Below are 25,958 nucleotides of genomic sequence, written 5' to 3' on the forward strand. Positions count from 1 at the left end.
ATATTGAAGACATTTCAACTCAATCTACCTGAGCCTCATGTCTTGGGGGCATGTGGACTGGACGGGACATAAAGACCTCCATGCCCGCCCAATACAAACAATCAGCCGGACGGAGGAAGACATGGCGGGAACTGGCGGAATACCGAAGATTCTCGCCCTCCCCCTTTAAATGGACCTGCAAGTCAGCTGGAAGATTCTTTTGGATTTGTCTTATGTGCATAGGGATTTGGGCCCTGGTTGTCAGGCCCAAATGTAGGAAAAGTCAATATCATGACCATACCCTCTATAAAAGGGAAGGTCATCATCACCTTGTACCAAAAACTTTTTGACACTTAATGAGAATATATACCCTTTGATTACATCTTGACTATTTTAGTGCTCTGCTAGGGTTTGCTTTTTGTACCTTTTCTCACTTAAGCTTACCTTAGAACGCAACAACTTAATACAAATTTGACCACAGTCTGACAAACCTTGAAATGTGAATCGATGCATCAACCGGTTCAATAATTCATCCGGTTGAAAACGGTCCCTAACAAAGGAGGGGGTCAGGGGTGGATTGCCATTATTTCTCTTCTATCTCTACTTGTATTGGGTTGAAGTACCCCTTATAGTTCATTTCAATATATAAATTTCATTGCTTATAAAAATAAAAATAAAAACAAATGTCTATCCTGATATTTAAACTTAGTTTCAATTCACTGTGGCAAGACTTATTCGTTCATATTTTACGTCATTAAAAAAAATTAGCCTCTAATAATAATGTAAGATAATAAAAACATAAATGGACCATATGGTAAAATCACCTAATGTATAAATTAAATTACAAATTCAAATATAGATGAAACTGGCTTGTAGAACTTTTAGATTTTTCATACTACCCTACGATGTAAATTAATGGCTTTTAGAATTTTAAGCTCCCCTTGTATTCTTTATTTAGCAACTGTATGTTATCATTTTAAATAGCACTTATTTTCATTGTATCAGCGGAACGTTGCACTACGGTTCCCAGAAGCAGGAAACGCCTGACGTCTTCTACCTTGCGGCAGTGGTTTATTCAGATCATCCGTTGATTGTCCCTGTCCTCTGTTTGAACGCTTCTTCTTGCCACCTGAGTCCTCCTCTATCTCTATATGACCATCACCACTCCGGGAAGATGCACGTGCTGTATTTTCCCCAAACTTCATTGCTGCTTTATAATCAAATGGCTTTAACTGAAATAAGCCACTTGGATCAGTTTTCTGGGGCTGTCTGGTTTTAGTATTATGATTGTTTGACTGAAAGCACTTCTGAAAGTTTGATGACAATTCGGAGAGAGACATTGGCACATCTTCATCCTCTGTTCCGGAAGTTGACACAGTAGATCGGTTCTCCCTGTTCTCAATTGGGTCTTCTAGGTTACTCTGCTCCAAATCCTCCGCAGCTATATCAGAGTCTAGCAATATGATCTCATCTAGAGTGGAGGTGGAAACTGGATCAGAGGCAGGTTTGTGTAGGTCTGACATTTCTGATGCTAAACTAGGAGCTTCTACTATAGGTTTTGACTTCTCACTGCTACCCAAAAATGAATGGAAGGGAAGACTGACTGAAGATCTAATCTGCTCTAGTTTGATCTCTTCCATGCCCTAAGAAGAAATCCCAGAAAAGAACTATAAAAATTAGAGACAGAAATAGGGTTAGGACAAATTTACATACAGCAAATGTTTATGAGGAAAGCACACCTTATCAGGATCATGCTTCCTCTTTGAAGCTGAATTTCCCAGCAGTGCCCCAAAAGCACCAGCAGGCTTTTTTAGCACCTGAACTGTTGCTCCATTTCCCTATCAACAAATTAGCAAAAATTAGATTGATACTGCTCACTAGGAGGCCAAACATGGAAATAACATAGAAAGTAGTTTAAAATTTCTAACCTCTAACGTAGAGAGTGCACCAGTATTAGCATCCTTATTCTGCTCAGAAACAGTGAGACTGTCCCTTGGGAGCTCAGATGTGAGGCTATTGGACTTAAGTTTTATTTGTATATCTGTATCTTGATGCTGAAATGATTCCTGTTTATAGGTTAAAAGAACAAATGGTTACTTCTTAGAGATATTAATACCGGTTGCATTCAATTCTAATACTTCATCTAACTTCATTCCCAACCTTCGAATTTTGTTTATGGAGGGTACTTTCAGTTCCATTGAAGACAGGTACTACATCTGATGCCTGTATAGTGGATGTCATACAATTTAATCAACTGATCAGAAGTTAAAACCAAATAAAATTAAAAATTCAACCAACAAAGCCGTTTAAGTACTAATTAATTCCCACATAATTAAAACACCAAAGGAGGCCTTAATTCCCACAAAATCTAGAGCAGGATTTTAAATAAAGTAGTTAACTAATGTACATAATCTAAGCTAGCTCAATCATCATTTTTAACACAACTTCTGTAAAAGTTCACAGGATCACTATTAGTAATAAGTAGTAGTACAAGGACTATATTGTAATACTATAGAAGTTTATTGTAAGCTGGCATGAGTTTGTTAGGTTGTTAGATAATTAGCTAGTGTCTAATCTAGCTATAAATAGCTAAAGTGTTGTATCTTCATTCAGTTGAAATCTCAATATATCAAAGTTTCTTCTTCTTCAATCTCTCTCGATCTCTCTCAAGAGTTTTCACATTCTTTGAACTTCTATACAGGAGATTCATAGCAGAAGCTTAGTTGTGGATCCAAATGACGATCCATTTAAAATGTCACAGTTCATTGACAGTATAGGAGGCTTGTTGGGATGATAGGAAGAAGGTAAACTACTGCTGGTAGCAAAAACTGCTTTATTGACCCGAGGCTGTGAGACAAGGGCAGCCTGGTGATGCTGAAAGGAAAGTGCTGAAGAAGACTGACGGGAAGACAAAGAAGCTTGAGTGAGAGGTCTATCAAATGAGTAGAGACCATCTTCACCCACACTTCCTTTGAGAAGGAGCTCAGAGGTGTCCTGATTGCGAACACAACAGTAAGTAGCATGAAAGGAAAAATAAACATTGTTGTCCCTAGCAAACCTACTAACAGAAACAAGATTCTTTGTAATGGAAGGAACTAACAGCAGTTTATTAAGAATAAGAACAGCTTTAGGATTAAAAGTTTAGGGAAGAAAAGCTGAACCTATGGATTGAATAGGCAATCCCTGATCATTGCCCATGTAAATCTGTTCTGAATTGCTCACTGAACTTTTATCAACAAACACAGCAGGGTTATTGGTGACATGGTGGGTAGCACCAGAGTCAGGAAACCATTGTACTGTTACTGCAGCTGAGTAGAAGGAACCTGAGAAGGAACAGTAGCAAGCATTGCTTGAGGTGGTGCTGAGTGGTAGCATGTGGTGCAGTAGGAGGAGTAAAAGTGTAAAACCCCTGGGATAGCTCCTGACTGTTGTTGTGGTCTGCCAGAAAACTGAGCCCCAAGCACCATGTACAGTAGAAGGTGCACACCAAGGACCAAAAAGATTGGGCATTCCAGCTCCAAGTCCAGGATAGGGACCAAAACCCCCAAATTGAGCATTAGGAAATCCCAAATTTCCTCCAGGGAACCCTAAATTGAGTCCAGAAAATCCCAAATTTGCTCCAGGAAACCCTGAATTTGTGTAGGGACCAAAACCCCCAAATTGAGCATTAGGAAACCCCAAGTTCCCAAATTGAGCTCCAGAAAACCCTAAATTGGGTCCAGTAGACGAATTTCCAAAATTGGATTGACCAATAGCACCATTCAAGCCATTCGATGCTGACGCAGGCTTCAACCAGCATGAACTGACATCATGACCAAACTTGTGACAAAAAGTGCACTGGAGATTGCTGCGGCCTCTCCCGCAACCACGTCCACGGCCATAGCTACCTCCATAGTTGCCATTTGCGCTTCCTCCATTTTCGCGATCGTGCTCATCACTCTGCACCGCAGATTGCGACGCTGAAGGTGGCTGGCACGGCGCCGGTGGAGAAGGATTAGCCACTCGTGGTGGCTGCGCTACTGGCGTAGGAATCTGAGAAGGAACTTGAGCAAGAAAAGGAAATGCAGTGGAATCTGCATGGTGCTTCTTCTTCATTCGCTCAAAGCGTGCTTCATGAGCAATCACCATGGCCTCAACTTCAGAGATGGTGAAAAAGGTGTCACGACTGTAAATCACAGTCATCAACGCACTGTACTCATCTGGAAGTCCATCAAAGATGGCGATGATCGCAAAACAGAACAGGCTCACCAATCGAAGTCAGTGTATTGACAAAAGTCTTGATTCTCTTGAGATATTCTGTAGCAGTCTTTGTTCCTTTTGTGATTGTCTTCAATTCTGAACGCAGTTGAGTGGATTGAGCCTGGGAATGTGCGTTGAAGAAAGTGTGGATTTCCTCCCAGATCTGCCATGAATGTCGACACTGAACCACTGTAGGAAGAAGAGGCAGATAGTGTTGAAAGCAACCAAGTAAACAAAATAGAATCTTGTTGCTCCCATTATGAGTATGGTGGATTAACTGTTTCTGTCAATCGAACTTCTTCAGTCAAGAACTGATCTGGAATTTGCAGTGGATCTTGAATGAACTTCTGCAATTTGTGAGCCCTGATCACTCCTTCAACCAGTTGTTTCCAGGAGTAGAAATTTGTGTTATCTAACTTGATGACAGCATGAGTCAAAGCTTTCTCATGTGAGGAAGAAGAAGAAGACGAGGTTAGCGTGGAAGAAGAAGATGAGGGAAGCGTGGAAGAAGAAGCTTCTGCCATTGAACCTAAGCTCTAGATACCATGATAGAAACAAAGAAAGGGAAAGAGAGAGAGAGAGAGAGAGAGAGAGAGAGAGAGAGAGAGAGAGAGAGAAACTGTAACTGAATTTCTATTTTCATTATGCTGAGTATTACAATAGTGAGTAGATGACTTATATAGAGTACTAATAACTTGCTCTGCAAGCTAACTAATCAGTTAACAAATCCTAACTGTCTAACTGATAACAGCTGTCATTACAGCTGTGTCCAGCTGTCATGTGACAGCTGGCGATATTTACATATCCTATTCTACCCTTATACACTTATAGATGGAGGCTACATGAATGTGATTAGGCATTACAAGAGTATCTTCTGCTGGATCTTCTTTATTGAAATGTTTTATATCAGGACACTGTTTTTGGAGAAAGAAACTTAGTAGAATGGAATAGTGTATTGGGGTACTATACCTCAGTTTAGAAAATTAGGAAATAAGGTTATGCGTGTATAAAGTCTTATGGATCATATTTGGATGGGCTTCGAAAAGCTGAACAGCCAGCACTCCAACATCACTGTACCTGAATCAAAGTCAACATAGTGGCCAACTGCTATAATGATTTTGGGGTTGGCCACTATCCAGGACTGCAAACTATGCATGCGGCGCTAAAGGAACCCAATAATAATAATAATAATAATAATAATAATAATAATAATAATAATAATAACCCTAAATAAATATATAAACCTAAGATAACTCAAAAAACTCGCGCATTAATATCATGTGTGTTAGTCGTCATAAAGACCAATTCATTATCCTGTCAAGACTATCAATGCTCGATTGTAAGTGCATATGACAGTGCAGGCATAAAACACAGACTAATTCGTGCCCAGTCATTCAAAAATGAACATTGTTGAACATATTACTTACAGTGGCAGCATGCACTCCTTTCAATTCTTGAGCAGCTACTTCAAAAGCAGCAGCTTTCTGAATAGAATGCCTAATGATGTTGACGACAGTATCAAGATTGTGTTCCACATATGGGTGTTTTGATTTCACCAATCGTCGTAGCTTGCTTGGAATGATAGGCATCTGTTTAGCTTTTAAACAAGTAAAACAAAATAAGCTGGCATGTATAATAGCTAAACTGCTGCATTTAGAAAAAAGAAGATACAAAAGTTTGGACAAGTTTCACTTACCAATTTCAAGAACGGATTTGTTTGGCAGTACATATCCAGTACTCTCATCTTCTGCACGAGCAACAATGTCCCGCCATTCACACAGCCCCTGCAAGCCAAGTAATAAATAGAGTATAAGAACTATAATAGTTGTTGCAACTTAAGAATAAGAAAACCTGAAGTGAATACAATGCAATCAGTGCAATGCCTTTAAATAAAAACCTAATAACACAGAATAAAATCTGATGGCAAGTATGCTTTGAGGGCCATCGTAGTTGTTTTGGTGAGCAGCCCAAATTGGACGCTTCATTCAGTAAGTTAACTATTCTAAAGGGAGTAATGACAGAGATGATGGCACAGTGTTTGGAAAATGCAGCACTATCATAAAAGTAATTGTGCAAAGGTGATAGTGTGTTACAAACAGTAACGAAGGTGGTTAACAATGGCAGCAATAATCATGGTAGTAAGTATCGTACGATACACCGATACGATACGTTTTTGAGGTCTAGCGATACGAATCGTATGTGTGAATCGATTTCTCACTGAGTCGCACTTGAATTGTTTGTATCATATCATGAATCGCTTGAATCGTATCATGAATTGTTTGTATCGTATCATGAATCGCTGAATCGCGACTCCTCCCCTGATTATTTTGAACTTTGAAGTTTATTAAGTTGTAGGATCAAAGCATAGTTTAACAAGTATGGAAGCACTTTGCATTTGTCATGTTATTGATGATTTTGAAGGAGATGAACACTTTCACTTTGTCATCTTTTGATTTCTCTCTGTGTTTGTATCGCACGATGCATAAGACCATACGATTCACGAGTCAAAAGATATATCTTCTGATTCACAATACGATTCACGATTCAACTACCATGGCAATAATCACAATTGAGGTTTTGAAAATGGAGGTGGTAGTGGTCAGACCATCAGAAGAATGGACCACATTGTTTAAGAGACTTACCAAAAGAGATTAATCTAAATAATTCTATGAGGTAAAAGGTCGGGAATTGTTTACCATATTTGTGGGAAATTGAGATTCAAAAGGAAACCATGGCTTCCACGATGTTTAAATTGGATTTCAAAATGAAATATACAGAATTCTAGATTAGGATCATAGAATTGACCAAAATACTTCAAAAACCATCCACCACAATTCATGAACAGGATTGCTTAGTAGAAACCATTTTCCATAGGCACCACAGTAATGGTTGTTGGACAAACTAAAAACCAACAACCTTTTTTTCCCTGTACAAGTAAAGATTGGTACAACAAATAAGAAATTAAAGAGCAGCTTACTGAAACAATGGCAAGCTGTTGAGCATTAAAACCAGCCCCTTGCAACCTGCACAAAAACAGTCATTTGGTTTTGTTTTACATTTCTTGGCACCCATTATATGCAAAAAGGAGAATTAAACCACGAAATTTTTACATGCAAGAGATAAGAAAAAGTATAATAAATTATATATCCAAATTACCTAAAGCTTGTAAAACTTGATAATTACATGGAATGCTAAATTAATGAAAATATATCAATTGAAAGGTAACAAACAATATGACGGAAAGAATTCTCTGTCAAAAGTTTAATACCCATATATATGAAGGTAAGAGTTCTCGGTCAAAAGTTCCTTCTCATATAGCTGCATGCAGACATCATAACTGCGCTTGTAAACCTATTTGTAACAGGAATTCCAGCCCGTCAGACCACAAATAAAGCTCATTGAACAAAACATTTAGTCATGTCGTATCACAACTTGATTAAAGATTTAAGTCAAAATATTGTCCAAAAACACCTAATCTGTAGCAAGAAAATGTCACACAGGTCAAATCAGTAATTCATGATTGCAACATAAGTAAAAGTTCATATAGTTTAAAACTTTAAATAAAAACTGTTAAGGGAAGATTGTTTATTGAACAAGAAACCTCCTAAGCTTGGACTATAGTCTAAGGGAAAAAAGGAGCACCCAGATTGAAAGATGAAATGCTCGTCAAGTTATAGTTTGATCTCAACATGACATCTAGTCAATAACACAAGATTGAAGCAGCTAAAAACTACCACTATGTGCATGATTGGATTAGTCAATTTTGGGAGAGACTTCATCTGTCATTTGAGAGAGTTTTCGTGACAAAAGATAAACCATTATTCCCTTGGTATAAATATAAGCTTTTGCAAACGTGCACCGTACCAAAATGAACAGAAATAAATGAGAAAGCAGCAGAGCTCAGGAACCGAAATGTTACCCCCCGCAATCAGTTAATCTAAATATCTAATAATGCAAAGAACCTGCGGCCGTCAAAAATTACTAGACCTTGGAGAAAAAGGACTCATACAAAGTCATAGAACACAGAACACAGAGGAACATAAACCAGTCAGAATAAAGTTGTCAACTTCATAAAATGGATGCAAGACAAGACTAATGGTCAAGTGGTCAACCAAATCAATTTGATGGTTAACTTAATGCAAGCAATCTGACATCAATTTATTGGGGGTAGTAAATAGTTACCTCCACCAGAGGAGGATCAGAACTGTCAAACTCCTTTGGCAAGGAAAATAACTTGATCCTCATTGAATCATATATATACAGCAGATAGTGAGTATCTTCTCTGGCATATCTGTCATTAGAAACAATTCATTAGACTGTATTAATTACTAATTACTATTTAGCTAGCCCATGACAGTGCAGGAGTAAATATCAAGCTAAAATTATGTTCAAAGGTTAGACATTTCTTTGGAGGGGAGAGGGGGAATGGGGAACTAGACACAGTAATATATCAGCAATGCTTGTGAGTTGCGACGATTTCAATTTTCTTATTATACTGCAGGTTAAATTCAGCAGTGTATCATTTGTAAGATGTGCTATAGGTCAAATAAAATTAGAGGGAAGGGAGAAGAATATAGGGTAAAAGATTGGGAGGAAACTGAAGATTAAAGAGATGGTGAATCGTAGAGAAGGAAATATGAAACAAGCTAGTAATCTCAATTCCAAAACAAAAGTGAGACTCAGAGTAAATAACAATTTTAAAATAGAAAAAGCCTACATACTATGATACTTTTGACAATGGGTCATCAAGTACTACATTTGGTGCGAAGGAATGAAGCAAGTAAGAAAGAAATAACCTAGTTCGCCATTCCCCGAATAATTAAGGGCTTTGAACCCTATTTTAATTTTGATGCAGGTAATGTCTGGAATTTCAAAAACCACCTTGAAAATTTGAGAGGGGTAGTTCAAAAAGAGGCAAATCAAGGATTTATCACACTGTTAATCATACTGTCATCTTATTAAGCAAACTAGCACCACTCTACAAAAAAACAATGCTTCCTTCACTGTGGCATGGTCGCAATACACAATGCAATGCCACTTCCATTGTGGCCAAGATAATAAATCAAAGCTTGTGAAAGCGGCGCTTTTTGGGTGCTGAGGTGCACAGGGTGGTTGTAGGGGCGCAGATAGCCATCACGGTGGTTGCGAGTGAGAACGCGCCCTGAATCGCAGCCATAGTGCCGCTATTTTGCCACACATAGATTAGGGTTCGAGCAAAAGCGAAGGTTCCAGAAAGTCAAAAATGCCCTCACAATTAAAACTAACGGCTACTAGTTGGGGGTAATTTTTGTTTTACAGTTCCATTAGTTGGGGGTATTTTTGGTTTTTTCAGTTCTATTAGTGCCGGTATTTATGGTTTTTTGCATTCTTATAACCCTAGAGAGACCTTGAAAGTCGAATGAAGACTTGTGCTGTCCACCTTCAGCCTTTTTTCTCCTCCTCTTCTTCCTCGCCCTTCTACCTCCATCTTCTTCTTTGTTGTACAAGCCATCCCACTACACCACTATAGCAGTTTTGTGGGCCAGCCCAGTGATATTAAATAGCGGCTATAGCATAACGCTCCGAAGCTTCGCCACTATGTAGAAGAAACGTTATCGGCAAGAAAGCGATCGCAACGACGGATATAAGACTGGCAGAACTCGCGAAAATAGAGGTACTTCCTTCCATTGTATTTTTTCCACATAAAAAAAAACAAGCTCATGAGCTTTTTTTCACTATGAAACCTATAAGGATTCTATAAGTCACCGCATTACTTACGTCCCACAACTTCACTTGCGTAGTTGAGGCTTTCACTCTTCTTCCTCCATCAATGTCTTTCCTCTCCTTCCCCCATAAAATGGATGATCTAACATCCCCAATGGCTCTGATTTGTCTTCTCCAACAAGTATCCAGTGAGTTTTGTCATGCTCTGTTTCAGTTTCATCATGCTCTGTTTTAGTTTCGCCATGCTCTTTTTTTTGGTACTTCCTTCCATTGTATTTTTTTCACGTAAAAAAAAAAACAAGCTCATGAGCTTTTTCTCACTATGAAACCTATAAGGATTCTATAAGTCACCGCATTACTTACGTCCCACAACTTCACTTGCGTAGTTGAGGCTTTCACTCTTCTTCCTCCATCAATGTCTTTCCTCTTCTTCCCCCATAAAATGGATGATCTAACATCCCCAATGGCTCTGATTTGTCTTCTCCAACAAGTATCCAGTGAGTTTTGTCATGCTCTGTTTCAGTTTCATCATGCTCTGTTTTAGTTTCACCATGCTCTTTTTTTCTCTTTCTTTTCCTTCTTTTACGTTTTCCACTTTTTGCTATATTTTGTTTTTCATTTCTTTCACTATTCTTCCTTCCCATGTTTTGTTTCTTCTTTCTCTATTTTCTCTTGTCTTTAAGGTTAGTTTTCCGTGCCCTGCTCTTCTGTTTTGTTCGACAAGTTTTGTTCTTTTCAATACTCTGCTCTATCAATTAAACTTAAAATCAGGTTTGTTTTCTTTTCTATTTTTCGGTTTATTCCCCTCTTTTCGTTTCTGATTTCTATTTTCTCTTTAATGTTTTTCAGTTTTCTTTCTCTTTTGTTGTTAACTTGGTCTGTTCTCTGTTAAAACTTCACATTCTCTGTGTTAACAGCATGGCTGACTAATATAAATTCTGTTGTGACAAGCTGTTTTTATACAAATTTTACTTATTTAATTCGCTATGCGTCTTTAGCTTTTTGCCTGCAACACTATCCGCTATCATAAATAGCGGAGTTTTGGCTTCCAACTATTTTCTGCAATCTGCCATTAACAACACTGGGCAAGCTGCAATGCTCAGCTATACAGGATTGACAAGCCTTGGATACACCACTATACCATGCTATTTATTAACTACACACACATCACCAGTGTTGAAGCCTGAAGGTGCTAACTACAGAACAGAAGCTTCATTACGGATCATGAAACATATGCCTATAAGATCAAGAAACAGTGATTGTTCTTCTTAAAATATACACCAAATTCTTAAGTATCAAGTCAATTGAAGGTAAGCCACACCTAAATACAAGGGATATGGTAAACAGTCTAACCTAAGACAGCTAGAATCCATGTATTCTTTGTTAACAGAACAGTCCTACAAAGCTGGATTACTCATTCCTGGAACTGAACGTGTGCAAAATTTTGGAGATCAACAAAGGGAGGATCAAATGTGATAAATTGAAAATAGAATTGTACCTTATCATCTCATCAGGAAGAGGTCGAAGTCTCCAATCAGCATTCTGATATCTGCAAGGAGTTTACTTGTAAATTTTCCAGAATGTAGGTAGGGGAAAAAGGAAAATCATGCCAGAGGAGTAAAGCATCAGCTCAAACAAGAAAAGGGGGTGGCTAATTCAAAAAATTAAACTGACAAAATTGAAGACAACGTACTCTTTGTTTGCAGTAACCTCCACAAAATGATGCAGAAGATATTCCAAACTATTTCTATCCAATTTTAACACCTTTGAAGCCTAAGAAATGCAGTCAAAGTAGGTTAGTCTTCTTCTGTTCTAAGAAAAAGTAAACAGAGAGAAAGAGAGGAATATAGCCATAAATGTAACTGATAATATGGAACCAAAGAACATAGTTCATTCAAGGAGAGTCGATGGAAGAAAAATCAAAACCGTTTCTCTTTTTTTTTTCATGTCAACGAACAAATCAATTCATCTAGAATACCTAAACAGCTAAACACTAAAATCCTGCATGATACGCAGCATCAAAAAGTCAAAACAAATCTTTCACCCAAAAAAAAAAAAAAAAACTAACAGTATAACTGACTCAACAATTTGTTTCCATGACAAGTCAAAAGGGAATTAATCTCGGTATTGAATAATCAACACTTTTTAAACAAACCTGGCCAGTGTCAAACAAATTACAAATGTATATGCCAAAGTCCCGTTGAAGCCACAAAATATCTCTATCCGCACCATGCATGACCTAATTAACCATGAACATTGTTAACAAAATGAGGCATGTATGTTGAAGTAACAGGAAAACCAAAGTACAACAAACCTTCCTCTTGGTGGGGTCTTTGAAGACCTCCCTAAGATAGGGCCCAATATGAATGCGAAGCTTCAACGTGTCAACAACAAAATCTTCAGTCCTTGTTGAGATTTGCATCAGGCACGTCAAACCTTGGAATGAACGGTACTGATTATGCTCCAAATCTACCTAAGAATTTCAAGTCAAGACAAACAAACAAAATTCAGAATAATGCAACAAAAGGGGAATTGGGAAGTGACTACGGTTACGTTACGGGAGAGGTAAAATATTAGTCCGACAATCAAATGCAATGAAAACTGACATGAACCAATTATTCCGGAAGCATTAGCTGTTGGATAAAGATGCGTGAATGGTTTATACAATATTCTAATATGCCCCCTCATGGAAGAGCCTATTGGGCTTGAAGCATAGACAATGCACATGTCCACCTATCATGTGTTGAAGTTCAACTTTTTTATTAGAACAATGGAGGGCAACAAGGATTGAACTCTAGACCACTTGTCATAGAGACTGTGATACCATGTCATGAACCAACTATCCCAAAAACTTAAGTTGTTGGGTGAAGAGTGATGACACATAAATGGTATTATATTATATTATATTCTAAAAGAAATATACAGCACCCAGAAAAAAAAATTCAAGGGTTGCAGTTACACCTCCATATCTCAACACTAAAATTAACAAGATACACAGACACTAAACAATATCCTCACAATGAGCAGTAGAACACCATATCCAACACAGATTGTGATCACATGAGAAACATAAACAAATAAAATCAGCTACCGCATCATATTTCTTATACAAATTAAGCATACACTACCTTAACAGCTTAACCTGAATAACTTACTGTTAAAAGTAGAACATCAAAAAAATGGCACCCTGACAGTATGCTAAAAGTTCAAGTTATTGCATGAAGGCTGGTCAATGGCTACATTAACAACTTCATTTATGAAACATACAAATAAACTTGAAAGGCAGGAGCTTGAGGGTGCTTGTATTATTATTTGTTTTATAAAAAAAAAATTAATCAAAGAAGTTAAAAAAACACAAGAAACGTGTTTCAAAACAATCATGATAATCATATACAAACTTAAAGAGTAAAAATATCAATAAATATGAAAGTATAGCTTCTCCGAAAAACAAATATTTTAGAATTTATTCTAGCATGACTTAACACACTTGATCTTGAATATGTAAGCATTCATAAAATGTGATGCGCCGGTTGATAATATAAATAATACAGGCTATTTATCGAGCCCATATTGAACAATGTCAAACTCAACAAAATAGCAAGCCTTTTGATAACAGCTAGACAGAAAATCTATGTTGAAATCTCATCCTTAATCAATCTCTGGCATTGATATGCAAGTAAACCCCTGTAAATTCAATGAAAGATGAGCCTTTAACCAAGGAATGGCGACACAGTCCAGCATCCAATTTACATTTTATCCAAAATAAGAAGTTTCTAAGGGAATCTGAAAGTCAGTTGTCAAGAACTGTTCAACAGGCAAAATATTTGAATAACTCTTAAAATTTTCTTTACCTAATCTGAAAGGGGATAAACAGAGGTTTAACAGCGGACTGCCAAAAAATTCTGTTGCGTAAGATTAAGTTCTCAAGTCACTAAGGGATTCTCAATTTTTTATCATGTTATGGAAATAATTTCTGAGTAAAAGTTCATGAATCATGATCATATTTACCGCAAATTCATCAACAGAACGCAGCTTAGCAGCCAGGTCTTTCAAATCTTTGACTTCCTCCACAAGCTTGAAAGGAGTGCTTTCTATTGGGGGAGGCTTCTTTGGCAGAACATCCCCAGGATCTTTATCAACAAAATCCAATACAAAGATCTTTTCCTAGAACGACAAATAAGTAAATTGATTAATACGAGAAAGTAGAGAAGACGACAAAATAAAAAGAATACAGCTCAGTAAGACCACAGAACAACTGCGAGCGAGTTGCTGGTTTGATGAACTTCATGTATACTATGGAACGAGCCGTGAATTAGTTCCAAATATAGCTTAAATTTTTTCCACTTCACGTAAATTTCCCAAAACAAACAGGAAGAAGAAAATCAATGTTGATGGTCATTCACAATATCAAGTTACATCCACAACGCCATTGGGTGAATTATGTTTCGAAAGACTCCATCCCGCTCATTAAATCAACAACCCAATACTACTACATATTAAAAGGACGAAAATGAAAGGGTATCAACATGACAAGGAAAATATCATTCAACCCAAGCTATTGCTTTAAAGCATAACAACCCCAGCAAATAGTAGAGTCTGCACGATTGCTCTGGAGAGTACAAACATCCCACCAAAAAATGAAACTTCAATCGTATCTCCACTTGATTGAAAAGGTCATGCAAGCAAAAATTTGAAGTGACATTATCAAATGTCAAGGAAAATCTTATAAGAACTATCACTATCACAACAACTGCCAATGAAGTCAAATTAACCAGTTGTGAATCAATACACAAAAACAAAACATCAAATTTATATTAACACAGACAGTCTAGGGATCTAACCAGTGGATGAATAAACCTGTCACCATCCTCACTCCTCTGCAACCAAACATGTTCAAAAGGCATGTTGGTATTATTAACCAGAATGTTATACTCATCCTGTGGCCTCCTAATGGTCGGTATATGAAAAGGCACCTTAGGCTTCGGCCCAGTAGTCTTCTTATCTTTCACCGCCACCTTAACGCTGTCCGCCACTGCGGGACTCATCTCCGAATCCGCTTTCACCTTTTCCTCTTTCTTCTTCCTTCTGGAAACCAATTCAAACCCGTCCTCCACCACCGAACCCGACCTCGCTGCCGCTTCCTCCTCTTTCCGAACCCTCCGAAACTCATCGGTGGAGACGTCAAACCGCTCCAGAACGTCGTCGTTCACGCTGACCAGCCAGTCGTAAGCAGCGTCGTCGTCAGCGGGGAACGCCACCTGAGCCGCGGCGCCAATGGCCTCGAGCATCGAGTGCGATTCACGCGCGATTTCTTTGAGCGGGACCTTGAAGTCGTCGAAGTTGCGGTAGAAATAGAAGTCCCTCTCAGAAGGGATGCACCGCGAGGAAGCGGCGAGCTTGGCCACTGATGAGGAGAGAGGGCCCGCCGTAAGCGACTGTAGGGTCTGGGCCTCAGCCGCGGTGTGCGGTGGATCATGATCCACGTCCATGGCGTCGAGAGATTATGAATGTTTGAGATTAGGGATTTTTGGAGTCTGTGTTGAGTTAGGGTTTTAGGATCTTGAAAGGGACCCCACAACTTATTTTCCGTTTTTCCTTTTATGTGAAAACAAGTGAGAAAATTTCAGTATTGCGGCTGTCTTTGAACGTACCTACCTGCAGAGTTATAAAACTCGGCTCGAACCGGCCGGTTCGACCGGTTGAGCCGGGAACCGGACCCTAAGCAGGTTCGAGCCGAACATCGGATCGGCCATGCAATCCACCTGCTGCGAACCGGAAAAAACCGGCCGGTTCAGTTAAAAAATCGGTGACTCGGTCCTTACGGTTGGACCGGTTCGCTATTTAAAAAAAAATTGAAAACTCAAATTCTAAAACAGAACAAAACTACGTCGTTTCTTTTTCAGGATAAGGGTTTCAAACGTTCTCAGTTCTCACTTCTCACGTTCACGATTCACTCTTCTTCTTCTTCAAAGCCTTCCGCCGTCGCCGCCGTGTAAGCCCGTCGCCGCCGTTCACTGTTCGCTCTTCTTCTTCTTCGTGGTTAGCTTCTTCTCCTTTCTTGGTGATTTGATGCGTGCGTGCGTGTGCTATCTGCAGACCAAAATCCAATTTTGAAAGACCCTGTTTCTATTTTCTTCTTCTGCACCACGTTTCCTGTTTCTATTTTAATATTTTTCTCTATTTCAGAACCTGAACAAGAGAGAAGAAGAGAAGGTGTAAAAAGGGGAAGATAAGTAACTGATGGGAAAAAAGATTGGAATTGATTCCCATCTATGACCTGATTCCTTTCTTTCTTTTAAATTCTTTTTCTAAACATATGGAAACCGTTTTTGTTTGGCCTGCGAAAGAAAAAAAATCTCTCTATTTCAGTATTTTGTTTTGTTTTCATTAGTTCCTTTTTTTTCACTTGTATAGTTGTATTGCTTAGCTGCTGTATTATGTGAAGTTTGACAGTTTGATTTCTAATGAACCCGTATTGTAGATGTATCTTTTTCTATTTCAGTTAAATTTTCAATTGTGAAGTCTTGTATAGTTGTATTGTGATATTTTGTTATGGTATTTTGATTTTTTTTATTGTCAACCGAGTCAAACGGTTCAACTAGTGACCCAGTGGTTGAACCATTGACTCATTGACCCAGTGCCTCAACCGAGTCGATCACCGGTCCGAGTCTGATAACACTGCCTACATGTACTCACTTGAGACTATCTGGGGTGCGATCAAAATTGTGAGAGCTTAGAGGAATATTTTTGAGGATTTGTAGGTTTTTATCACACGTATTATTGATGAAATTCAAAAAATGTGTGTCCATAACTTAGAATAAAAAAATGGTGTGTCCATAACTTAGAATAACTTTAAAAAAAAAATGATGCACTGACGGTTAAAAGTTTTTTTACATCATCAACCAATCAGATAAGGATGTGTCACGTCAATTTAATGAAATTAAATAAAATGTATTTTCTCACATCCTTGAAATTTGATTGGTTGACAATGTAAAAAAACTTTACACCGTCGGTGCATAGAAATTAAACTAAAAAAAAAGGTGTGTCCATAACTTTTACTGGCACTAAATTTTTTTTTATTAGCAATCATGGATCTCGTTGAATAATATGGTTTTTTTTTACTACTATTGAACTCGTGTGTCATACACGACTAGAATATGAAGGGTACGAATTTATAATCACTACACCAGAAAAGGGCTTTTACAGCGCCCCTTTTACAGCGGTTTAGGTGGCAGCCGCTGTAACAACACAAATACGTAGCGGTTGATGGGCTATTACAGCGTTTTATTAAACTAACCGCTGTAAAAGCATTACCTTTTACAAGCGGTTCTCTTAGAAGGCGCTGTAAACACAAAAACACGGAGTGGTAATAGGCTTTTATAGCGGTTTATATACTGACCGCTGTAAAAAATAGGTTCCACTATTTACAACGTTTATTAAACTAACCGCTGTAAAAGTAACGTAAATAATAAAAATCAAGAATTCAGGTTCCGTGGATTGAACCCAGGTTCCCTTAATAAAAGGCAATAGTCTTTCCACTAGGCTAGATTCACTTTATGGTAGATATGTACAATTTATAGTATTAATATAAGATTTAGTTGATTTCTTTAATAATTGGTTCAAAAAATATTCTGTGTGGGATTCGAACCCGAGGCACCACAGAAAATATAATGAGTCCTTTCCACTGGGCTGTTACACGTTTTTTATCAGTTTGTTCGTTTTGTATATATAAGTATTATTTTCTTTATTGATTTTGTAAAATTACATCTGTAACTGCAAACCCTTATTTTTTACCAGTTACATCTTTCACCAATCTGCTACCTCACGACGTAATCTCGACCTGCTACTTCTCTCAAAGCCCTCGCCACCTCTGCCTCCGCCGTCCTTGCCGTCGCCGCCTCCATCCCTTCCGCCGCCGCCTCTGCCTCCGTCCCTGCTGCGCCGCTGCCTCTCTTGTTTTGGGTCGCTTCCTGCACGGTTGTTGCCCTGTTCTCATTATCATCCTTTCGAGACTGTAGCTTTGAAGAGCGTTGCTTCCACCGTGTAAATCATGATGTGGAGACTCCAGGTAGCTTCCATTGCTCAATGTTCATTATTGTTCTAACTCTTGATCTTGCTCTTTGTTCATCATCGCTCCTATTCTCGATCATGCTCTCTTTGCTGTTTGATCCTGGATTTAATGCTCTAACTCAATGGATCTCATAGGCTCTAACTCAATAGCTCTATTCGCTATCAAAAATCCCTCTTATGCAGTATTTCTCGCTCAATTTCATCAATCTAGGTCTTCTCAAGATCTGATGCCTTAGTTCAATAGATAGTTTAGTCGAAGCTTGTTGTGTTTTAGATTAATGTTAGGGTTTTTTTTTTTTTTTTGCTAGATTGACATTTCAATTAACATTGCTTTGTTACTTTCATCGAGGTGAACAATGTATGGTTAGAGGGAACACGGAACACCCATCAGTTCCCCTTTCAGCGCTCTGGAAGAGCGAATTGGCGAATGAGAAAACTAAGAACCGCAGATGGTAGAGGCTAGCGAGAACAAGAAAGGAGAGGATCTCATGCTACTAAAAATCGAATGCCAAAGGGTGGTGGGAGATGGAGTGTGTACATACTCTGTTTTTTTAGTATGTTTCTTTCTTGCGCCATCACCTCCTGCTTTTCTTTTACTCAGATTTGATAGATTGTGATTTTGATGCATCAAAAAGTCAATTTTTGTGTGATGTCTTATTTTTTAATACTAGCATGGCAAGATGATAGAGAAAAGTAAATGATTGAGTGAAAATGTTATCCTATGCTGCTTGATGCTGAGTTGCTTTATATTTGTCTCACCTTTGTTATTCAGTTTGAATTTTTAAATATTCTGAACTGTTGATGCTACACATGTATGCAGAGTGTAAGACCTGGATTTTCAGAACAAGCTAGTTTCCGACTCACGCGTAGAATCAGTGTAAGCGTGACAGGAGTTTGATATTTGAGGAAGATTAATGAAGAAGAAAGTTCAGGAATTGCTTGAGGAATGTTGCGTAGTTGTTTTCGGAGTTAGTGCGAGTCGTCTGCACACTTGCCTTAGGGCGAGCGTGTCCAGAATAGGCTATTTCGCTCTTAAAGCAACGTTTTGAGTGAGATTTCGAACTCTCGGAAAATTTAAAGATTCTCTTTATTTTTCCATCGACCAGCGTTTCATTTCGGAACTCTGGACTGTACGCACGATAGGTTTCACTTTTCGGATGTCCGCCGACGCTAATTTCTTTGCTTCGAAACCCTATTTTCGAGCAATGGATGAAGACTTTTTCTATTCGGGACTTCTAACGAAGATTCCGTCCGCGCTGCCAGATTTGTTTCGACGTTTCCAATCTTTCTTCAGAAGGAAGTTTTGTCGTCCGGCGATCACAGCAAAAAGTAGTTTTTCGGGACAGATTTAACTTACACCGCTTTTGAGATTTTCGATATCGTTTTTCCCATATCATAGATATTTGTTTTGAGTTCTGGATTTCTAACGCCAGAATCTCTCTTAGAATTCCTTGGTGAACGTGCTGCAAAAATCGGAATCGCGAAATTTTCATTTTCCCGCGATTTCACCCGCCTATAAATAGGCGAAAAAGCAAAATATCTTTCATTTTCCTCCATTAGTGGCCCAAATTCGTGGAGAGCAAGGGGGGAGGAGATTTTCGCGAAAACTTGACCAATCTTCGTGCAGTTCGTCCCTACTTCTAGGTATCAAGGTAACTAACACGATTCCTACCTCTGATTGTTGTTTCTGTTGCGTTTCTGAAGTCGTTTCTGTGCTCTAAGTTTTGAGCTTTTTCTAAAATTGTCTGATTTCTCTGATTTCTCGCTTGGGTTATGTTCCTTATGTTCCCCTGAGTCTAAAACCTCTGTCAGTAAACTCTGATTGCGATTCAGTTGTCCAGGATCTGAAAAATTGACTCAAAACTCTTTTTGTCTCACATTTCGAAACTTTATTGTCGTAAAGCTATAATCTGACTTCGTGCCTTTAGGATTTGTTGTCACGGATGTCATGAGGATCGTTGCTGTCAAATCTGTTTTCAGAACTGATAACTTTGAAGTTTTGAGCCTTTATTTTGGACCAAAATGCCCCTGCGTAGTCGTATTTCGACCCGATTGTCCGAAAATTGTTCTGACAGTTTCTTTGCCTTAGTTTTACCCTAAAACTACCTTGTAAACTGGTTTGATCGAAGAAAAAGAGCCAAAGCCCTTTTCTCCTTATGGCCGTGGGTTTTTCCTAAGGGGGGGGGAGTTTTTCGTTTTCGAAAACTTGTCCTTTCGTACCCGTTTGTCGTATTCTGAAGCTTTGATGCTTTGTCTATCGTTTATGTATTGTTTTGCGATCGAACTAATCGATTTTGTTTGAATTCTGCTTTGTTTTTCTCCGAGGTTCAGTTGAAGGAACTTTGGAATATTCAGAGCAACTGTTTGAGGACAACCTTGATTTCGAAGCTGGAACAGCTCGAGGTTAGGGCAACTTGCTATATTTAGCTATGATTTCATGATAGGCGTCGATAAACTCGACCTATGCTTTATCTGATGTTGTATATGATGATGATTTCTTGTTATGATTGTTTCATAACTTATGATATTGATGATGTGTTGAATTGAGCGTTTTGACGCAACTTCGGAGTGGAGGTTCATTGATCCGGTGATCTTTGACATTTCGGGTTGGATGAACAAACCTAGGCAAGTCCAAATGTGGGGTTTGAGACTTAGCCATTTGTTGGGATTCGTTGGAATTCCTAGACTTTCCCCGGGAAATGTATTTTGGGTGGTTGATTTTTGGAAACTTAGAATGATAGAGCTTTCGAAAAATAAAGACTTGGGAAACTTAGACTTTGAGAAATAAACTCATAATTTGACTAATTTGAATTGAAATCATTTTTATTAACGTTTCAGCATAGGAGAACTGAAGGGGAAAAATATTTACGAAAGGCGGGGGAAAAGTCGACCTTTGTTGTGGGTTTGGAGAGTTATCGGAATTGGGAAAGCCACTAAGGTGAGCTATGGTGATGATTGAAAGTCACCGAGTACTCTAGTACTCTTGGGAGTGTTGTTCGAGTCGTGCTGTATTGACCGGCACAGACTCTGGGCTTTGTTTGTGGGTTTTGTGGTGGGAGTTGTGTTGTATTGACCGACACTAACTCATGGTTTTGTTGGGATTGGGTTGTGAGCTAAACACTTCCGTGGTAAGGGCGATTCGTTGTTTGGCTAACCATATTGCATCAATCGGGTGAATAACGGGAATGGTTCACCTGTGCATATCATATGGTGAATAACGGGAATGGTTCACCAAGGATGAATAACGGGAATGGTTCATCCAGGATGGATAACGGGAATGGTCCATCCATAGTGAAGAACGGGAAGCTTCACTGAGGCGTGAGACTTCGTGAAAGCATGGAACTTCACTGAAGCGTGAGACTTCGTGAAAGTGAGTAAGCTTCACTGAGGCGTGAGACTTCGTGAAAGCAGAAACTTCACTGAGGCGGGAGACCTCGTGGAGACGGGAACCTTCGCTGAAGCGGGAGACTTTGCGGAGGCGTACACCTTTGCTGAAGCGGGAGACTTTGCGGAGGCGTGCAACTTCATTGAAGCGTGAGACTTCGTGAAGGTATGGAACTTCATTGAAGCGGGAGACTTCATGAAGGCGCGAAACTTCACTGAAGCGTGAGACTTCGTGAATGCGTGAAAATTCACTGAAGCGTGAGGCTTCGTGAATGTGTGAGATTTCACTGAAGCGTGAGACTTCGTGAAAGCCTAAGACCCCATTGAAGCGTGAGACTTCATGGAAGCGTGAGATTTCATCGTCGTTTACCCTAGGGCAACGACAGGGAACATTGGTTTAGTTGGATACGTGTGTGTTGGGAGGACGATACATTGTTTGACTAACCTTATCACCTAACTTCCTATGTTGAGATTATGATGATTTGATGTTGATGAACATCGTTAGGTATTAATGATTGAACTGTGTAGGAGATTCGAGAACATGCTATGTATATACCTTAGAGTAGGCAATACATAACTTATATGTATATATATACAACATATGTATATATCCCCTTTATCACAAGTTGATTGTATATCTATTGTATTCTGTAAGTTGACCCTAGCGCCTTGGCTTTGTTTGTATGTTTGTGTTTGGGCGGTCGGCCTGCTGCCTGGCGTCTGTCAGCCGGTTCGTGATGATTCGTTGTGCGGGAAAGACCCGGAGCGGAACGACTATTACTAAAGCTTTCGACGAGGACCCGGACTTCATGCCTGATCGAGGGAGGGTCGATGATAGTAGTGTGGGGTATGGGTGGTTAGAGTCTTTTGGAGTTGGTTGTTACTGTAATAGCTCTGATTCGTTTTGCTTTTGGGACAGGGTAGGTTCCCGATGCATGGCTTTTTGTGTGGTTCTCTTACGGAGGGATCACAGTGAGTCAGTCGGACCATAGGGGTCTTTGCTTAGGCCATTTTGAGGCCGACTTTCTCCTAGTGGTTTGTAATTATACTTTTTCTCACTCACACTTCTGGATCTGTAAATATTTGCCTACGGGCACACTACTTTGGAGTCACCGCGAGTGTGTGTGACGTGGAAGTGCAGCTGAGGCTGTACATGTTTATATTTGATGTATATCGGTTAGTTTAGTAGTTGGGTTTTGTCTTTACTTCCTTATCGTTTTGATTTAAAGGAAAGAAAACGAAAAAAATTACCTGTTTTCCGCGTAAAGATTATTTTTGGTTACTAAAGTGACACCTGGAAATCGGGGTGTTACATTGTGGTATCAGAGCTTAGTCGAGTCTTTTGGGAGTCTTTGGGGAATAGGTCTTCTGTGCTAGGTTGTGTGACTCTGCAAAGAGTGAAAATTGATTGTCTGCAGAGCGATTTTCGCTCTAATTGTTTGCGTTACTACTTAATCGGATTGAGTGGTTTGTCTAGTGCTACCGTATGGCTAGTACTAATCGGACGTTTGATGAGATATAGGATGGTGGACCTTAACCGGATGGCGGGGGCAATAGCTACACTGATCGAGGCAATGATGAACCAGGCTGCGGAAGACGCTTATATGCGCGCTGAAGAGGCTGCACGTGAGCATCACCAACGATTGATGGCGACGGCGATGTATCAACAAAGAGGAATGAACCGAACAGGAGCTGGGGGACCAATAAGGTCAGGATCTCAAGGCTACAACAGAAGGGAGAGCTACCATCAGTGGGGACCGTATCAGCGTTTCAAGGGAAGAGATCTTATCTCAAGAGTCTACAAACCAACGACTGCTGATACTGGAGGGGAGCCAGTTGGTGACAAAGGTGTGACATGTACTCGTTGTGGAAAGTTTGGGCATTTTGCTAACAAGTGCTCAGTGACTGGATGGAGATGCTTCAAGTGTAACCGAGAGGGGCATCTAGCTGTGAACTGCAAGACACCCCAGGAGGAAACGTCTGATAGTAAGATGAAAGGGAATGATGCTACCGAAGGAACATGAAACAAGACTTCGGGAAGAGCAGTGACGTGTTACAGGTGCAGGGAAGTAGGGCACTATGCTAGTAAGTGCAAGATCAAGGGAAAACTATGCTTTAATTGCAACCAACCGGGACATTTCTCCAGAGATTGTAAGGCACTCAAGGGCGAATCATCAGGGAATGTTGGGAAAGGAAAACAATTTGCTACAGAGGAAAGGATTCATACCAAGGAGGGGGCAAGAGCTGAGGAGTTGAACGAGGAAGAACGTGGGAACGATGGTAATATTTTAACTGTTCTTTTATTCTAGAATAACTTACTCTTTTCTCTTCGAAGCGAGTGTGACGCGCCTAACTTGTATTTACGACCTAGACTATGATCTTATGATTATTATCCCTAGTAGGACCTTATTCGAAGTTGCTCGTGTTTTAACTATAGGAGTTACACGAGGTTGGGAATAGCACACTAAGTCTAGAAAGTAGCCTTCCACCGATGCGATTGTGAGGAAGCTAGTAACTGAAGAACGAATCTTAGGGAGATTCCGTATGGGTAGTATACGTGTCATGTTGAGGGTGTGTAGTTCCGTAGCGGGATCATTAAAGGATTTAGTATCAGGATATTTGTGACTACTGGAGGATAGGAACTCATTGACTGTTCCAGTGGGTTTTTCTAAATTTCCACCTTCGATGTATTAGGCCTGATCAACCTAATATTGAGGGGGTGATATTCGGAATCACAGCTGGTTATGGACTTTGATAGAAGGACGGGTAAGATGAATTTGAATTGATTGAGGATTAGTCGGATTTGGGAGGAAAGTTCGTGTTAAGCATTTGATTGTAAAAGATTAAGATTTGAATCTGTGGAAGTCGATGAGTGTCGTATAGACATTGATTGGTTAGTTCGTGTGATTACTCCAAGTAGAGGTAGACTAAGTCAAGAGGTTTAATGCCGGAAAAGTATTAAGTAGTTTCTCGGAAGTTATGAAGTCATAGGTTATGTGATTGCTGAGGGGAGTTGTTAGAGACTAAATAAGTTGGATTTAATCATGTTTTAGATGATACCTTGATGGTAGCGAGATTGAGAAGAATTAGCTCTGAACTAGATTGTTATAGTCGAGTTCGAGGAATAAGTTTTGCTAAGCGTTTGATTAATATGTGGAGACATTATAGTCTTAAGAGATGAATTTTCGCTTGAAAAGTGTTGAATTAATGATTAAGTTGGAGAAAGAAAGTTTTAGCATAAGTTGAATACTTGAGGTTGTTGATATGGATTCCAAAGAAATATGCTGAGATTACTAAGTGAGATATACTAAGTTGGATTGAAATCTTAGGGTTAAGATTGAATCTTGAGAGCCGAGAATCGCGTACGAGTAGGAGATCTTATGGTTGTAGGTGTGACAATAGGAGTTGAATCTTAGAAGATTGAAGACCTGAAGGTGAGTTTCGGGTTAAGACCATTGATGTATAATATAAGAGTGATCTTGAAGTAAAGGAATTCTGGGTTGTGTAGAGTGTTAAGGTTGGTTATAAGTTGGTGATCGATTGATGTTGATTATGAGGTTGCGGACATAATGACCATGTGATAAGATTTGAATGATGTTGGCATAATAAGTTGTGAATGTGAAAGCATGACGACACTGGTCAGGTCGTTTGGGTAAGTGAAGGAGTTATAGTTTTTAAGAAACGGATATCCATTTAAGAAGTATTGAAGGATTAAAGGTCATTAGAGGACCAAACTTGGTGAAGGTTTAGGTTTTAAATCTATGAATGTCTGTCTAAGGTGTGTAGGACTCGAAGTTTGTCAGAATTTGATTGAGAGATTAAGAAGTTGAGTGACGAGATGGTGATGGAGTGACAAAAAGGAAAGTGTTAGTATTAAGATGAATACTTGAAGTTGTTATGTTTGGACAAGTTCCTCAGAGTCTAAGAGGGAATGAAACTTTGTTATGGATTTTGATGGTGCACATTACGGGTAACAAGTGAATTTTGCTAAAGTTGAATAAGAATCCTAGGGCTAAGGTTGTCCTAGAGAGCTGAGATTCCTGTACACATAAGAGATTTGGTGGTGTTAGCGGTTACGGTAAGAGTTAAATCTCAGAATGTTGAAGGATCGGATGATAAGATGGCTAGTTAAGTCCCTTGAGGTATAGTTATGATTTAATCTTCTAGAGGATAAGTCTCGATTGGTGCGAAGTGTTAGGGATTTCAGTAAGTGTAAATAGGTTTGAGTGAGGGAAGTTCTAAGGAAGAAGACGATAATAATGGATTGTTAGATATTAAGAAGAGGATTATCTTATAAGTTGTTGATAACTTGATGTTGAAGGGGATAAGATTAGTGAAGGACAAGAAATAAGGACATAAGTCGATTTTTAATTCGAATGGTGACTAAGTAGGAGATTGATTTCATTGTGCGAGTGATGATAGTTACGAAGTTGGATGTGACGTTAATGGACTATTAGATTCCAACGCAATATTTCGTCTAGGAGTTATCGAACGGACAAGTGGAGTTTTGGACTGTAGATGAAGATCACGAGGACGAGTTGAGTATTTACCTTGAGATGACAGAGAGACACCGAGTTTAAGAA

At 39.2% G+C, this 25,958-nt stretch overlaps 1 protein-coding gene across 1 annotated transcript; it reads right to left on the reverse strand.

Annotated features, from left to right (window-relative positions):
• Nucleotides 1-723: 723 nt before the first annotated feature.
• Nucleotides 724-15,492, reverse strand: LOC130737979 (protein RRP6-like 2). Its single transcript, XM_057589852.1, has 15 exons — nucleotides 14,763-15,492; nucleotides 13,930-14,085; nucleotides 12,236-12,394; nucleotides 12,077-12,160; nucleotides 11,615-11,694; nucleotides 11,420-11,470; nucleotides 8,401-8,509; nucleotides 7,487-7,569; nucleotides 7,196-7,241; nucleotides 5,915-6,002; nucleotides 5,646-5,815; nucleotides 2,140-2,202; nucleotides 1,908-2,045; nucleotides 1,719-1,817; nucleotides 724-1,622 (listed from the first exon to the last, which is right to left on the reverse strand). The coding sequence occupies exons 1-15, from the start codon at nucleotides 15,408-15,410 to the stop codon at nucleotides 981-983; spliced, it is 2,616 nt and encodes an 871-aa protein (XP_057445835.1). The 5' UTR covers nucleotides 15,411-15,492; the 3' UTR covers nucleotides 724-980.
• Between the last annotated feature and the right edge of the window lie 10,466 nt (nucleotides 15,493-25,958).

Source organism: Lotus japonicus, chromosome 2, assembly GCF_012489685.1.
Source record: "Lotus japonicus ecotype B-129 chromosome 2, LjGifu_v1.2".
Classification (NCBI taxonomy): Eukaryota; Viridiplantae; Streptophyta; class Magnoliopsida; order Fabales; family Fabaceae; genus Lotus; species Lotus japonicus.

Excerpts from the sequence above, each read along its gene's own strand:
- LOC130737979 (XM_057589852.1), bottom strand. The coding sequence starts at position 15,410 with ATGGACGTGGATCATGATCCACCGCACACCGCGGCTGAGGCCCAGACC. Across the intron at positions 12,395-13,929 it reads GTTCTGTTGATGAATTTGCG|GTAGATTTGGAGCATAATCA; the intron begins GTAAATATGATC and ends TGAAATTCTTAG. Across the intron at positions 11,471-11,614 it reads GAGGTTACTGCAAACAAAGA|ATATCAGAATGCTGATTGGA; the intron begins GTACGTTGTCTT and ends AACTCCTTGCAG.